Raw genomic sequence first — 12,797 nt, 5'->3', positions numbered from 1 at the left:
CAATTCATAAGCCAGACTGGGTCAGAGCAAAGGTCCAACTAGCCCAGTGTCCTGTCTGCCGACAGTGGCCAGTGCCAGGTGCCCCAGAGGGCATGAACAGAACAGGGAATCATCAAGTGATCCATCCCCTGTCGGCTATTCCCAGCTCCTGGTAAACAGAGGTAGAGACACCATCCCTGCCCAGCCTGGCTAATCGTCATCGATGGACCTATCCTCCATGAATCTATCTAGCTCCCTTTTCAACCCTGTTATAGTCTTGGCCTTCACAACAACCTGTGGCAAGGAGTTCCACGGATTGACAGTACTCTGGAAAGGTTGAGAACCACTGCTTTAACCTACTTTAAACCTTGTGGTACTACAGCAATTGGAATGACAATATTTGATCACACCCTAACTCAAAGATGGTTTCATGGCACCCCACAACAGAAGCACTTTAAATAGCAGCAGTTTTTGTAATGCACAAATGATGGATTGAAATTCTAAATGCAGTAGAATTTCAATGAACCTTAGGTTTATAATATGGGGGTCAAAATATATTGTTCAAAATCTTGCATCAGTAAGATCAAAACTAAAAATGAAATAAGATGGGCCCCATTCTGTTCTCATTCACACCACCCTACATCCTGAATCATGGTTGAAACCCAGGCGGTTACTCCAGATTTCCAGCAGTGCTAAGGAGAGCAGAATTTGCCTGTTTGCAATTTCCATTGGAAGCTGTGCTGGAGACAGCTATGGATAGGGATTCTAATAAATAGAATGGAGATATCCCATCTCCTAGAACTGGAAGGGACCTTGAAAGGTCATTGAGTCCAGCCCCTGCCTTCACTAGCAGGACCAAGTACTGATTTTTGTCCCAGATCCTTCAGTGGCCCCCTCAAGGATTGAACTCACAACCCTGGGTTTAGCAGGCCAGTGCTCAAACCACTGAGCTATCCCTCCCCCATCTACTATTCTCTACTACTATACTCTCCCTAAGCCGCATGGTATAGTGAAGCGTTCATTTAGCACACCTTATGGCAGTATTACAGTGTACCTAATTAGTAGAACTTACTTGATAAAACATCTGTAAAGATTGGAACAAACCTTGCCTTCTAGTAACATTAGATCTTTGTGTAGGACCAATTGCCATGAATGAGCGATGGTAAAACTATGTATGGAGATCATCCACAACAGAACCTTGCCGGGGGGGGGGGGGGGGGGGGGGGGGGGGGAAGGCACCCCCGTCCCTACCAATTATGGTGCCCTACACAGCCTGAGCACCTGCTCTCTCCCCCCCTCCCCCACGGAGAGTCTGAGCTGCACTCAAAACCTGCAAGGCTGCAGAGACAGGAGCTGTGGGGGGCCGCTTTGGGGGGGCCCACAGTGGCCTGGGGGATTAGCGGGGGGCCTAGCACCAGCAGCAAGAAACAACAACCTGGCCCCAGCCTGCTCCGTTCCCCCACCCCAGCCGTGTTGATTGGGGAAGGAGGTTTTGGGGAAGGGGTCCGTCACCCCCCCCCACACACACACACACACACACACTCACTCACCAGCGGCCGGAAGCAGAGCGACACAACAGGGAACCAGCGGAGTGGAGCGGGCTGGGGCGCTCTGCTGCCCACCACTGCGGGTGAGTGTGGGGGTAGGCCTGACCCCTGCTGCCAGTGCCAGGCCCCCCTGCTAATCCCCTGGGCCACATCTGTCGCTGGGGGAGGGGACTTGGGAGAAGGGTGGAAAATGAGGATGGGAAGAGGCAGGGTAGGGGCGGAGGGAGTTGTCCCGGGTCCCGCATCCCCCTAGGAACGCACAGGAGGGGCACCTGGGTGGTGGGGCTGGCCGCATACGAAGCACACAGATGCGCATTCTGCGTATGCCCAAGGACGGCCTGGGGAAAAGCAAGCCATTTTACAAGGGGGTACCTAGATCTAAAGTCGAACCAAGGGCTGGCTCCTTAAACACATACATCACAAGTTATCATCCAACGCTCGTGCCTAGGGAATTGAAGGGGCATTCGGGGGGTTTTGTTGAAACACTGGAAATGAAACTAGACGCTGAAGAGATCTGAACCAGAAGGGGCGGGGCTGGGGCCAGACTCCCCCAGCCAGCCCTTCAGCACGGCCCAGCACCAATTTAAAGGGCCTAGGGCTCCTGGGCATCATCGCCGCCGGGCCCCAGGGAAGCTGCCCCTTTTGGCCCCCCTCCTCAGCAGCCCTGCCGGTATGGTCGGCTGTGTACCAGTGTACACTGTACCGGACCGTGCCAGCTTACTTACTTTCACCTCTGAGCCCAGGGGAGGGGTGGTGTGACTCCTGCACACACACACACACACACACATTCTCCTGTGTGTGCCTCTCTTAAAGGGCCAGCACTCCTGCATGCCAGGGCTCGGGTATGAAACGCAGTGGGGGGGCGACAGGCAAGTACCCCTCTCCCCTCCCTAAATGGTGCCCCTGGACCTGGGGGAGGGATCCTGACAGCGCATCTCATTTGAGGAGCGTGGCCGGGTTCGCTATCCGTAATGGCCCATCCTGCCTTCTCAGCGTCCCAGGCCCCAGCTCTCTCCAGCCTCATGGCACCTGGACACAGTAGGCAAAAAGCCAGCAAGCCTCCCCCTTGCTCCAGGAACCGACCCCCCATCTACGCCCCATTGTGCCCCCGGCCTCTCGCTCCAGGGACCGATGCTGCCTCTGGCTCAGGGACTGCCCCCACAGTGCCCTGCCCCCCATTGCCCCGTCCCAACTTCTCTGACACAACACTCAGCAAAGGTTCAAACAACAGATACCATGTGTTGAGTCAATGTCGTACCGAAAAATGAAGGTGATCCTGAGACACGCCTGACAATTACAGCTTCTCCGTCACTGGAAGATTCTAAGGAAGTACTGGTACCGGCTACGTAAATATAAACACTGTCTGTGAGGGGGTGTGGTGTTGGGTTATGAACTAAATTCTCTGGGTGCTGTCTTCTGGCTGGGGGGGGTTCTGTCTTAAAGGTTAAAACCAGACTCTGACTATAGTATCTTAATACATCAACATGTTAGTGTCTTGTTAATCTTGACAGCAGTTGGTATCAAATGTAAATGATATTGTTAACTTATCGTTTTCGCACCATTTTGTCGTGGCTTTATCGTACTCTACCAAACATGGAAAATGGTGACACTGGGAGCATGCCGTTTGATGTGCTCGCTCCAGCAGTTAATGCTCTTCCCAAGGTGGCGCTAATTGAAGGGATGCAAATATACAGCGATGTCCTTGCAGAACTGGATATTACACAAGCTGGTCAAAACACCTATGGTAACTTTAGCTGCACTAAAACCAGAAAAATAGCTTATGACAAATTATAGAGGATAATATATAAAAAGTCCCGTTTTAAGGGGACCTGTGCAGTCTCTAGTCAGAAGTATTGACCGGACACCAAAAGTGAGTTACCACAATGGTCTATCTTCTTCTAGCTTCCTGTAACAAATAAAACCTGTAATTAGTGTACTAGATCTGTCAAAAAATTGGAGATTGACTCTTTGAATAACTTTTTTAGTGCACGACCACGAGCAGCGGGGAGCAACTGGCACACACACTCAACACTCTTAGCTGGTGGCTAAACTGTGCTGCAGTCAGACCAGCGCGAGGGTGAAATGGCGGAGCCCGAAAAGAAAAAGAGTCGAAGGCTGTGCTCTTTTAAAGATGAGTGGCTACAACTCCCAGAATATCGGAACTGGCTTATAAAGGCAAGTGAAGACTCGGGATATTGTTCCATTTGCCGTGTTCAATTCACAGTTAAGTTTGATTCTGTAAAAGCTATTAAGCATCATGCAGAGACAAAAGGTCACAGAATCAAAGTACAAGGACAGGTATGGTCCAGTACTAACAATAAAGTCTCCATAAAGACTGATAGCGCTGAAGAACAACACATATGCACAGCTGAATTGCTTTTAACGTATCACGGAGTTAAACACCACCACAGCTACCGTTCTCAAGACTGTGGAAATAAACTGTACCCCTCCATTTTCCCTGACTCCAAAATAGCTTCCAAAATTCACTGTGGAATGACAAAAGCAGAAGCTTTGATTGAGAATGTTTTAGCCCCCCATTCATTGAAACTGGCTGTGCAAGACATTGGATCAACACCTTTCTCAATAGTGACAGATGCCTCTAATAAAGGGAACACAATATTATTCCCAGTTGCCGTCCGCTACTTTAATAAAGATAAGGGAATCTGCATGTCTATCATAGACTTTTTCGAGGATGCAGACGAAACATCAGAGGCAATCGCAAAAAACTTAAGAAGTTGTCTTCAAAATTCTGGTCTGATACAGAATAAAATTGTGGCGTATGGAGCAGTCAATTTTGGAGAAAACAAGTCTGTTTTTCGGCGCCTAAAACAAATGTTGGATTTACCAAACCTTGTGCCAGGGTATTGCAGTGCTCACATAGTACACAATACAGCGAAACATGGCTTGGAAATGCTCTCTTACGATGTAGAATGCTTGGTCATCAAGGTCTGCAGTGAATTCTCATCCAGTGCAAAGAATATCAGTGAACTTAAAGAATTCTTTGACTTTGTGGAGACAGAATATTCAGAAATCTTATACCAGCTACCTAAACGTTTTCTGACCCTTTTCACTGCCGTAGACAGGGTACTGAAGAACTGGCCTGCACTCAAATCTTACTTTGTGAATAAAGGCAAGGAAGATGTGAGCTGCACAATATGGGCCTTTCTTGCTGAAAAAGACGACACTGTTTCTGATGATGAAACTATTACGCTTCCTGAACTGTACATCTACTTTGTGCACAACATTCTGAGCCAATTTAACAACACAATAAAGGTTCTTGAGCATGATTACGTTCAGGTAACTGAACTGTATGCTACATTCAACAAGCTGAGAAGAGAGATTCAGAATCGACAAGAGAAAGGCTTCTATGGGTACAAAGTGACCCAGTTCTTGAAGAAGCTACCACTTAACGAGCAGAATAAATTTGTTGGCGATGCCCAACAGGCTTACACACGCATGCTGCAGTACCTGGAAAACTGGTTTGATTTCAGTGAAAACTCTTTCTATAAATTGTGTGCACCACTCAATCTGGACGAACCTCTTCAGCTAGACAAACTGTGTGCGTTGTCGACAAACCTGAACATTCAAGTGGACATAGATGAATTATTTACAGAAATGTGCGTATTGAATGATGTGCTACCAATCCTAAAGAGTTCAATAAAGGACGCTGAAGCGACACAGTGCCAGCAGCACCATCTAATCAAGGTCTCTGAGGTGTGGGTAGAACTCTTTAAGTGCTGCGAGGCCCCAAACTTGCTCAGAATTGTGCAGCACGTGTTTGCTGTTCCACCCGGCAACGGCTTTGTGGAACACATTTTCAGCGTTATGAAGAACTTGTGGGCTGACGAAAGGAATCGGCTCCAAGTGGACACAGTGAAAGCTGAGCTATTCATGCATTTCAACTATAAAATGACATGTGCCGAGTTTGCGGGATTTTTGCAGACAGGAGCAGCTAAGGAGCTTGTGACAGCGGCAACAAATGATCAGAAGTTTCAATTGCCACTTACACCGCCCTGTCTGGGCTAGACTCCACGCTGCTAGAATACAACAGCATTATAGTCATATTTTGATATCCTAAAAAAAGTTAAACCATTAAGTACACAATATAGAGTTCGAATATGAATTAGTAGAGAATATTTGAGGTTGCTTTAACTTCATTACTTGTGGGCCAGGCAGACACAGAGCTGGCCTGCAACAAAGGTGACTTTAACCCCCTCGCTGTCCTGTTCGTGCCTCAAGTGGAGAAATAAATGCACAGAGAATTGAGGCCTGTATGTTTGCATTGTTCTACATAAATATCGTTACCTATACAATGGAAGTTCTTTGTGGCTGCGCTAGGGAGTTTCTTGCCCTGTTCTTGTTATATTTTTGTTTTACTTCTGAGGAATAAAGATGATACAAAGTTTGTATGAAATGATTACGCAGTATCTGGTGACATGTCCAAAAATGTAAAACTTTGCACCTAGCTGTATATTAAAGCGCACACAAAAAAGCCCACCCGGTTTTCAGAGGTTTCGTGGGTGCTCAGCCCCACAGAAAGCCTATTTACCTTTATTCCGGTGTCCGATGGAGATGCCTCATTAGGCAGTGAGGTTTGAAAGGTTTTACCGAGGTCCTTCAGACTTGAGAAGTGATTAGGTTTCAATATACCTTTATCAATTCTGGTCTTTTTTTGTTATGCCTGGAACCATTGTAATTAAACATCTACCTTGGGTTTATGCAAATACCAGGGCACAGATCCGATCAAATCAAACAACATCTCCCCATCACGTTGCACTTTCCTACCTATCGGGAGTGATGGAGCTGGCGACTTGGATCCAGTCTTGCAGCGAGTTAGACCACTAGTGCCAGTGGGATTCTTAACACTTTGCAGCACTGAGCCCAGCTGGAAGAGTTCCAATGTTTGTGTTCATTTCTAATTTACAATATCTGCACTTACGCATTTAGCACCTCCCTGCGATCCAAGAGGGCGGGCCCCAGGTAGCCTGGCCACTTTTGTAATGGACGTTGTTCCACGCATCTTTGAAACAGCAGCAGATTGTGATATCATGTTGGGGTTTTTTGCTGATTAAAGTCATAATGTGATTCATAAACCTGCAGGAAGATGTTAGTCTTGAAAGGATTGTATGATAAAACAATTTTCATGGGCAAGGGTGTTGTTCCCCTGTAGTATCTAAGCTCTTTGTGAATAATAATGAGCTTATCTTCACCAAACTCCTGTGAAATAGGGAATCATTGATTTCCACTTTACAGATGAGGAGCTGAGGCACAAACAGGTAAGTTGCCTGACCTTGATCACACAGGAATTACCTGGCAGAGTTGTGAAATGCGCCAGGTGATCCTTAGTTCCAGTCCAGTGCTCTGTTACTGGAGGGATAGCCATGTGTGACGGTGCTGCATGTGGGAGCCAGCTGTCACTCCATTAGGGTGAACTGCAAACAAAACAGGGCAGACAAACCCCAAACGCTGGTGGATATTCCAATACTTAGATTTACCAAGCCAGCACAAAACAGCTTCTATAGTACCTCACTGGTTACTTAGAAGTTTAAACAACGCAGTTCCCTTAAAGTGCCCAGCCTCAGGCCTCCGTCCAGACACACCTGTGAGATATGATGCTGATTACTGAAAATCTGATCTCATCATGTAAAAGAAAAGGTTCTTCCAACCCCAAAGGATCAGCCACATACCCAGGTCCAATTATAACTTAGATCTTCCCCAACATACACGCTATAGCCAATTCTTATTAACTAAACTAAAATTTATTAAAAAAGAAAAGAGAGAGTGTTGGTTAAAAGATCAATATACAGACAGACTTGAATTCAATTCTTGAGGTTCAGATACATAGCAGAGATGAGCTTGTAGCTGCCAAAAGTCCTTTTAGAAATAGTCCATAGGTTATAGTCCAATGTCCATATTCAGGGTACCTTAGAGACTAACAAATTCATATTTGTTCATATTCATATTCAGGGTGACTCCAGTCAGTGACTGGGGATCTCAATCCTTGTGGCTTAAGGTTTCCCCCTCTGGAAACCCAAAGCAGATCTGAGATGAAGCAGGATCGTGTCCCAGGGTTCTTATACATTTCCAGCAGCCTTTTGGCCTGAGAAAACAATAGGCTTAATTCCCCTTCTCTCAAATATCCTGGCAATTAGCACAGGGTAATTTATCCATTAAACAGTTCAGATACAGGTTACCACAACCTTCAAAGAGACACACAGACAATAATACTATTTCCCTCAAGTATCATCATGTTAATATTCCTTTTTTGATCTTTGAATCAAAGCTATAGCAATAGACAAGACTTGTTTACTTATATCACAAGACCTGAGCAAACACCTCCCCTTCTACCTCTAACAATACAGACTTGCATTTCAAAGCTCTATTCATTTACAGATCTTCCTAACCAGTCTCTAAAGTTCGGTCATGGGTCAGGTCAGTCTGTGAAGTAATTAACTCTTTCTGGCGGTCACCTTTCAATGAGATATTATATTATACTCATAACGTCACACCATGTTCGTCTGGATCTGTAAAAAGCAACAAAGAGTCCTGTGACACCTCCAATACATCTGTTAGTCTGTAAGGTGCCACAGGACTCTTTGTTGCTATTGCTAACTGTTACTGTTAGGCGATGCTGATTGTACTAGCACCCAACAGCCAATGTGCCCTCTAATTTTTTACATTCATGTGCAGAATGAATTTTGTTATGTGCACCAATATGGAGGTGATGTATGGGAAGGGATGGGGCAGAGGGGTTCAGAGTGTGGGAGGGGGCTCAGGGCTGGGGCAGAGGTTTGGGGTGCAGGGGGGTGAAGGCTCTGGGGTGGGGCCAGGGTTCCGTAGCTCCACAATTAAAGAAACTTACTAACTTTTATATACATCTGTTAATGGGCAGTTTCAGTTTAACTGGCATTGGGATTCTCCTTTTGTGAACAAAGACCTCTTATCTCTTGCCTACTGACCCGTTGTGGCTTTGAAGAATTTATCATCATCATTCTGGCTGTAATCGTCAATGTAACACCCCAGAAATTAGCAGCGTTTGACAGTACAGCGTGGGAACTTTCTTAGGAAGATTGTAAGAAACCTGGCTTTGCACGCTAAGCTCTGCTTTAATTGGGTTGTTTCAGTTTAGCACTCCGTGTGGGTTTAAAATGTGTGGTGTCACTTGACTGGAGTTGGATTGGATGGTTTAGCACGCTAGGGGGCTTTGGGGAATTTTATGTTTTCTTTCTTTATAGGAGAGACGTTAAAGCTTAATTAAACTGTCCTTTTAGGTAGAGATTTAAAGTAAGACTCATAAGGAAAAAGGAACGCCGCTATGTACGAGGTTCATCTGGTCATACTTTTTGATTTTTGTCTCATCATTAAATAATACAGCTGGATGACCAAAGAATCCACCCATGGTATACATTACATTACAATATTCTGTTCGTGGAGATTGAGTCAAAATTCTAACAGTGACTAAACTGTCACTTGCGTACTCAACTCTTGTTAAACTGTAGAGTAAACTATGAATGTAGAAAATACCTGACCGACAAGTAGAAGCATGAAAGTAGAATTGCTAAACCGAAATAACTAGTGCTGTTACTCGTGGGCTATTACTAATGAGTTATCTCGTACTTACAATTAGTGCTGCAAGCGCTTCGGGAAAAGCGACCTGGTGAGCAAGATCAGCATTGCCAACCCCCCGAATGGAAAAATCACCAGTCAGCCTCCCAAACTCATGATCAGTCAGTCCCCCACGGCAGACTGGACTCATCTCCTCCCCACTGCAGGCAGCTCACCCCCATCAACGCATGGAAACCCTCAGCCTCTTCTTCCTTCCCTAGTCCAGGCAGGCACACACCTCTGGGCCCGGGGGATGTAGCTACTAGGAATCCGGGAGCAGGAGCTTTCCTTCCTGCTCACTGGTCCAGGACCAACGCAGGAGGGTCTGAGGGCATTTGGACTGGTCCCACTAGCAAGTTTCTCTGACGGGCAAATGCCCCAGCTTTGGCCCGCAACGCTTGCCTGTCACCTCACTGATTATGTGAGTGTTAATTATGTAAAGTGTTCAAAAGTCTCCAGGCTCAGCAATTCTACACTTTCATTGGTCCCTCCTGCCTGTTCAAACACCCCCTCCCGCCCCAAGCAAAACCCCAGCCTGTTAACCACTGCCCTTGGCCCTGGGACAAATATCATCCACAAGGAAGAGAAATGCTGTAGTGTGTGACTGCCCCGCTGCTCCCAGAACACACTGGACTCAGTGCAGAGTTCCCAGCCAGTCTCACGGGGAGGAGGCAGCTCCCCTGTCCCTGCCCAGAGCTAAGAGCTCAGGGGGGTTCTGGACCACAGGCTGGTTGAGTTTTAACTCTCTCCATTGAGGCTGCAGGTGGCATAAGCAGGGCAATGACTGTTTCAGAGAACCGGGAGCTGCATGCAAAGGGATGGAGACAAGTTAGGGGGTGTTGAACTTCTGCCACAGCCTATGGCCACAGGGATCACTCAGTACACTACCTCCAGCACAGTCACACACTACGAGCACAGCCGTGGTGGGAGTATCTGACCCTCAAACCAACTCGGAACCTCCCGAGCGGTCCCAGCTGGAGGAGGCCTGCCCCTTCCAGCCACTGCTAACACTGGACACTCTCTTCCTCAAGTCCCCAAACATGGCATTTCTGACAGTTCAGGCGAGACAGCAACAAGGCTGCTGAAAGCCCTGCCTGTGCAATGGGGCCTACGTCAGCTATGGACCAAGGAAAGGGGTGAGGTGGTTACCTTGATCAGAGGGAGCCTTTGCAGAAATTGGGGGGCGGGGGGTGTTGCGGATTGTGGGGGAGTTAGGGCCCTGCACCCCTCTTCCTGAGATTCACTGCGACTCTCAACCAGCCAGTAAAGCAGAAGGTTTATTTAAGGACAGGAACACAGTCTCAAGCAGAGCGTGTAGGTACGACCAGACCCCCTCAATTGGGTCCCTCTGGGAGGTTCAGGGAGCTTAGACCCCAGCTTGGGGTTCCCTGCGTTGCACCACCCAGCCCCAACCGAAACTCACTCCCAGCCCCTCCCGCTGCTCCTCTCCTTTGTTCAGTCTCCCGGGCAGAAGGTGTTAATTCTCCCCACCCCCGTTCCTGGCTCAGGTTACAGCTCAGGTAGCTTCCTTCAAGGGAAGTCCCACATCCCCACTGCAACCCCCCTGCAACATTCCCAGGTCAAATCTGCCCTGCTCCCTGCTCCGTCACAGGGGGTGCTTTTAAATAAGACAACAACCCACAAACCTATTTTACATGTTTCAAGCAGGATCAAATGGTTTTATGCCATTCCTAAGAGAAAGCAGCCAGCCTCAGTGATCAGCATCACCCCCTCAGCAGTCTGGAGGCACAGCCGGTCATTTGTTCTCTCCGCCCCCAGGATGAGTGAGCTCCCGTCCCAACTGGCCTAAGCTCACCTCTGATGCATCGATTCGGTTTTTGTAAGTCATGGACCAGTCCACACCTGGACACAAACAGGATGCACATTCCACTGCACTCAGATGTGGCCAACACGGCAGGAGAAATCCACAGAGCCGCGCCAGCATGAATGAGAAGGGGCTACAGCTCCATAGATTTGAATTTAGCAGTTCTGCTTTCTTTCACAGCTCACTCTCCCCTCAGTAACTCACCTCTGCTCCACACAGTCTCTCGCCCCCACAGCACACAGGTTTTGCCAGTTATTTTTTCACAATTCACGTTTAGACGATCATTGAACACCATATTATTTTGATGATGACTTTTTCGATGCCTTAGAATCAGGCAGTGAGCCCCACACGTCCCAGCACACTGGCTAGGACCTGCTCTCCAGGCAGCTCAGAGATAAGTAGCTGATGAGTTTTTATCAATAAAATGTTTTTTCCTCTACAGCAACTACATTTCCTCGCTCAGCAGGTGAATGCTCAAGTCTTGGACTGCCTCCTTTTACTTCCTTCTTGGGAGGGGTCCAGAGCAAACGCAGCCCTTCTTGGTGCAGGCCCCAGGCTCCCTGCTTAACAGGACATAGCTCCCTGGCAGTTTTACGAAAATGCCCCCAGAGCAACCGGCTCCACATGGATTCCCGGATGTCTAATAAGTGTTGAGCGCCACCTAAACCTTTGCTCACAACTGGGACATTTATAGGGCCTCTGGCTCGTGTGGGTTTTCTGATGGGCTGTGAGGGACGATTTCTGGCTGAAGCCTTTCCTGCTCACCACACATTTGTAGGGTTTCTCCCCAGTATGGATTCGCTGATGCTCGGTCAGGTTCGAGCTGCTGTTGAAGATCTTCCCGAAGGCGCTACGTTTGTAGGGTCTGTCTTCCTAGTGTCAGAGAAGCTCTGCGCTTCGCTGGAAGCCTTTCCCACACTCGCTGCACCCATAGGGCCTGTTCCCCGTGTGGCTCCTCTGATGGGCAAGGAGGGATTTGCTCTGACCGAAGCTCTTCTCGCACCCGGAGCAGGTCCAGGGTCTCTCTCCCGTGTGCATTATTTGATGCTGAACGAGAGCCGAGCTGTGACTGAAGGCTTTCCCACACTCGGTGCATTTGTGGGGTCTCTGCCCCGTATGGCTCGTCTGGTGAACGAGGAGGGTAGTGCTCCAGTTGAAGCGCTCCCCACATTCCCTGCACTGATGGGGTCTCTTGCCTGTATGGATCCTCCGGTGAGCTCCAAGGGTTGAGCTCCAAGAGAAGCTCTTCCCACACTCGGAGCACGTGTAGGGCCGCTTGCCGGTGTGGAGTCCCTGATGTCTGATCAGTTCTGAGCTCTGCCCAAAGGCCTTGGCCCAGTCAGCACGCTCGTACCTTTTCTCCGCCCAGTGGATTCTCCGGGGTCTGGCAAAGGCAGAGCGCTGCTGGGAGCTCTCCCCACAGTCAGTGGGATGGCGGGGGATCTGCTCGGCCTGGCTCCTCTGGTGTCTCAGGAGTGCTGAGCTCAGCCGGAAGCTCCTCCCACAGGCAATGCATTTGTAGGGCGTGATTCCCATACAGATTCTCTGGTGTTTGAGAAGGGCTGGGCGCTGCCAAGAGCTTTTGCCCCATTCACCACATGTCTACGGTCTCTCTCCTGAGTTGGGCTGGGCGCACAGCCACGTCTTCGCACTTCTTAAGACCTCTCTCGCAGAGAGTGGGTTTGCCTCACCCGTCTGACAACACCTCCTTGGCTCTCACCTTTCCAGCATCTTCCCGCCGCGTTTTCTCACTCTCCAGCCGCCAGCTGCGGAAGGGAGAGAGGGACCCGGGCTCGATCACGTCCCGCACTCGGGGGATCTCGGGAAGGAAAACGGCCAAG

General features: G+C 48.5%; 1 protein-coding gene across 1 annotated transcript; it reads right to left on the bottom strand.

Moving 5' to 3' along the window:
• Nucleotides 1–11,835: 11,835 nt before the first annotated feature.
• LOC117871843 (zinc finger protein 154-like) lies at nucleotides 11,836–12,492 on the bottom strand. Its single transcript, XM_034759599.1, has one exon. It carries the CDS (start codon nucleotides 12,490–12,492, stop codon nucleotides 11,836–11,838), a length of 657 nt encoding a protein of 218 aa, XP_034615490.1.
• Between the last annotated feature and the right edge of the window lie 305 nt (nucleotides 12,493–12,797).

This window comes from Trachemys scripta, chromosome 2 (genome assembly GCF_013100865.1).
Source record: "Trachemys scripta elegans isolate TJP31775 chromosome 2, CAS_Tse_1.0, whole genome shotgun sequence".
Taxonomy (NCBI): domain Eukaryota; kingdom Metazoa; phylum Chordata; order Testudines; family Emydidae; genus Trachemys; species Trachemys scripta.
This window is presented reverse-complemented; position numbering and strand designations above follow the sequence as displayed.

Bases quoted from the DNA above. Each gene is read 5' to 3' on its own strand.
- LOC117871843 (XM_034759599.1), bottom strand. From the start codon at position 12,492: ATGGGAATCACGCCCTACAAATGCATTGCCTGTGGGAGGAGCTTCCGG.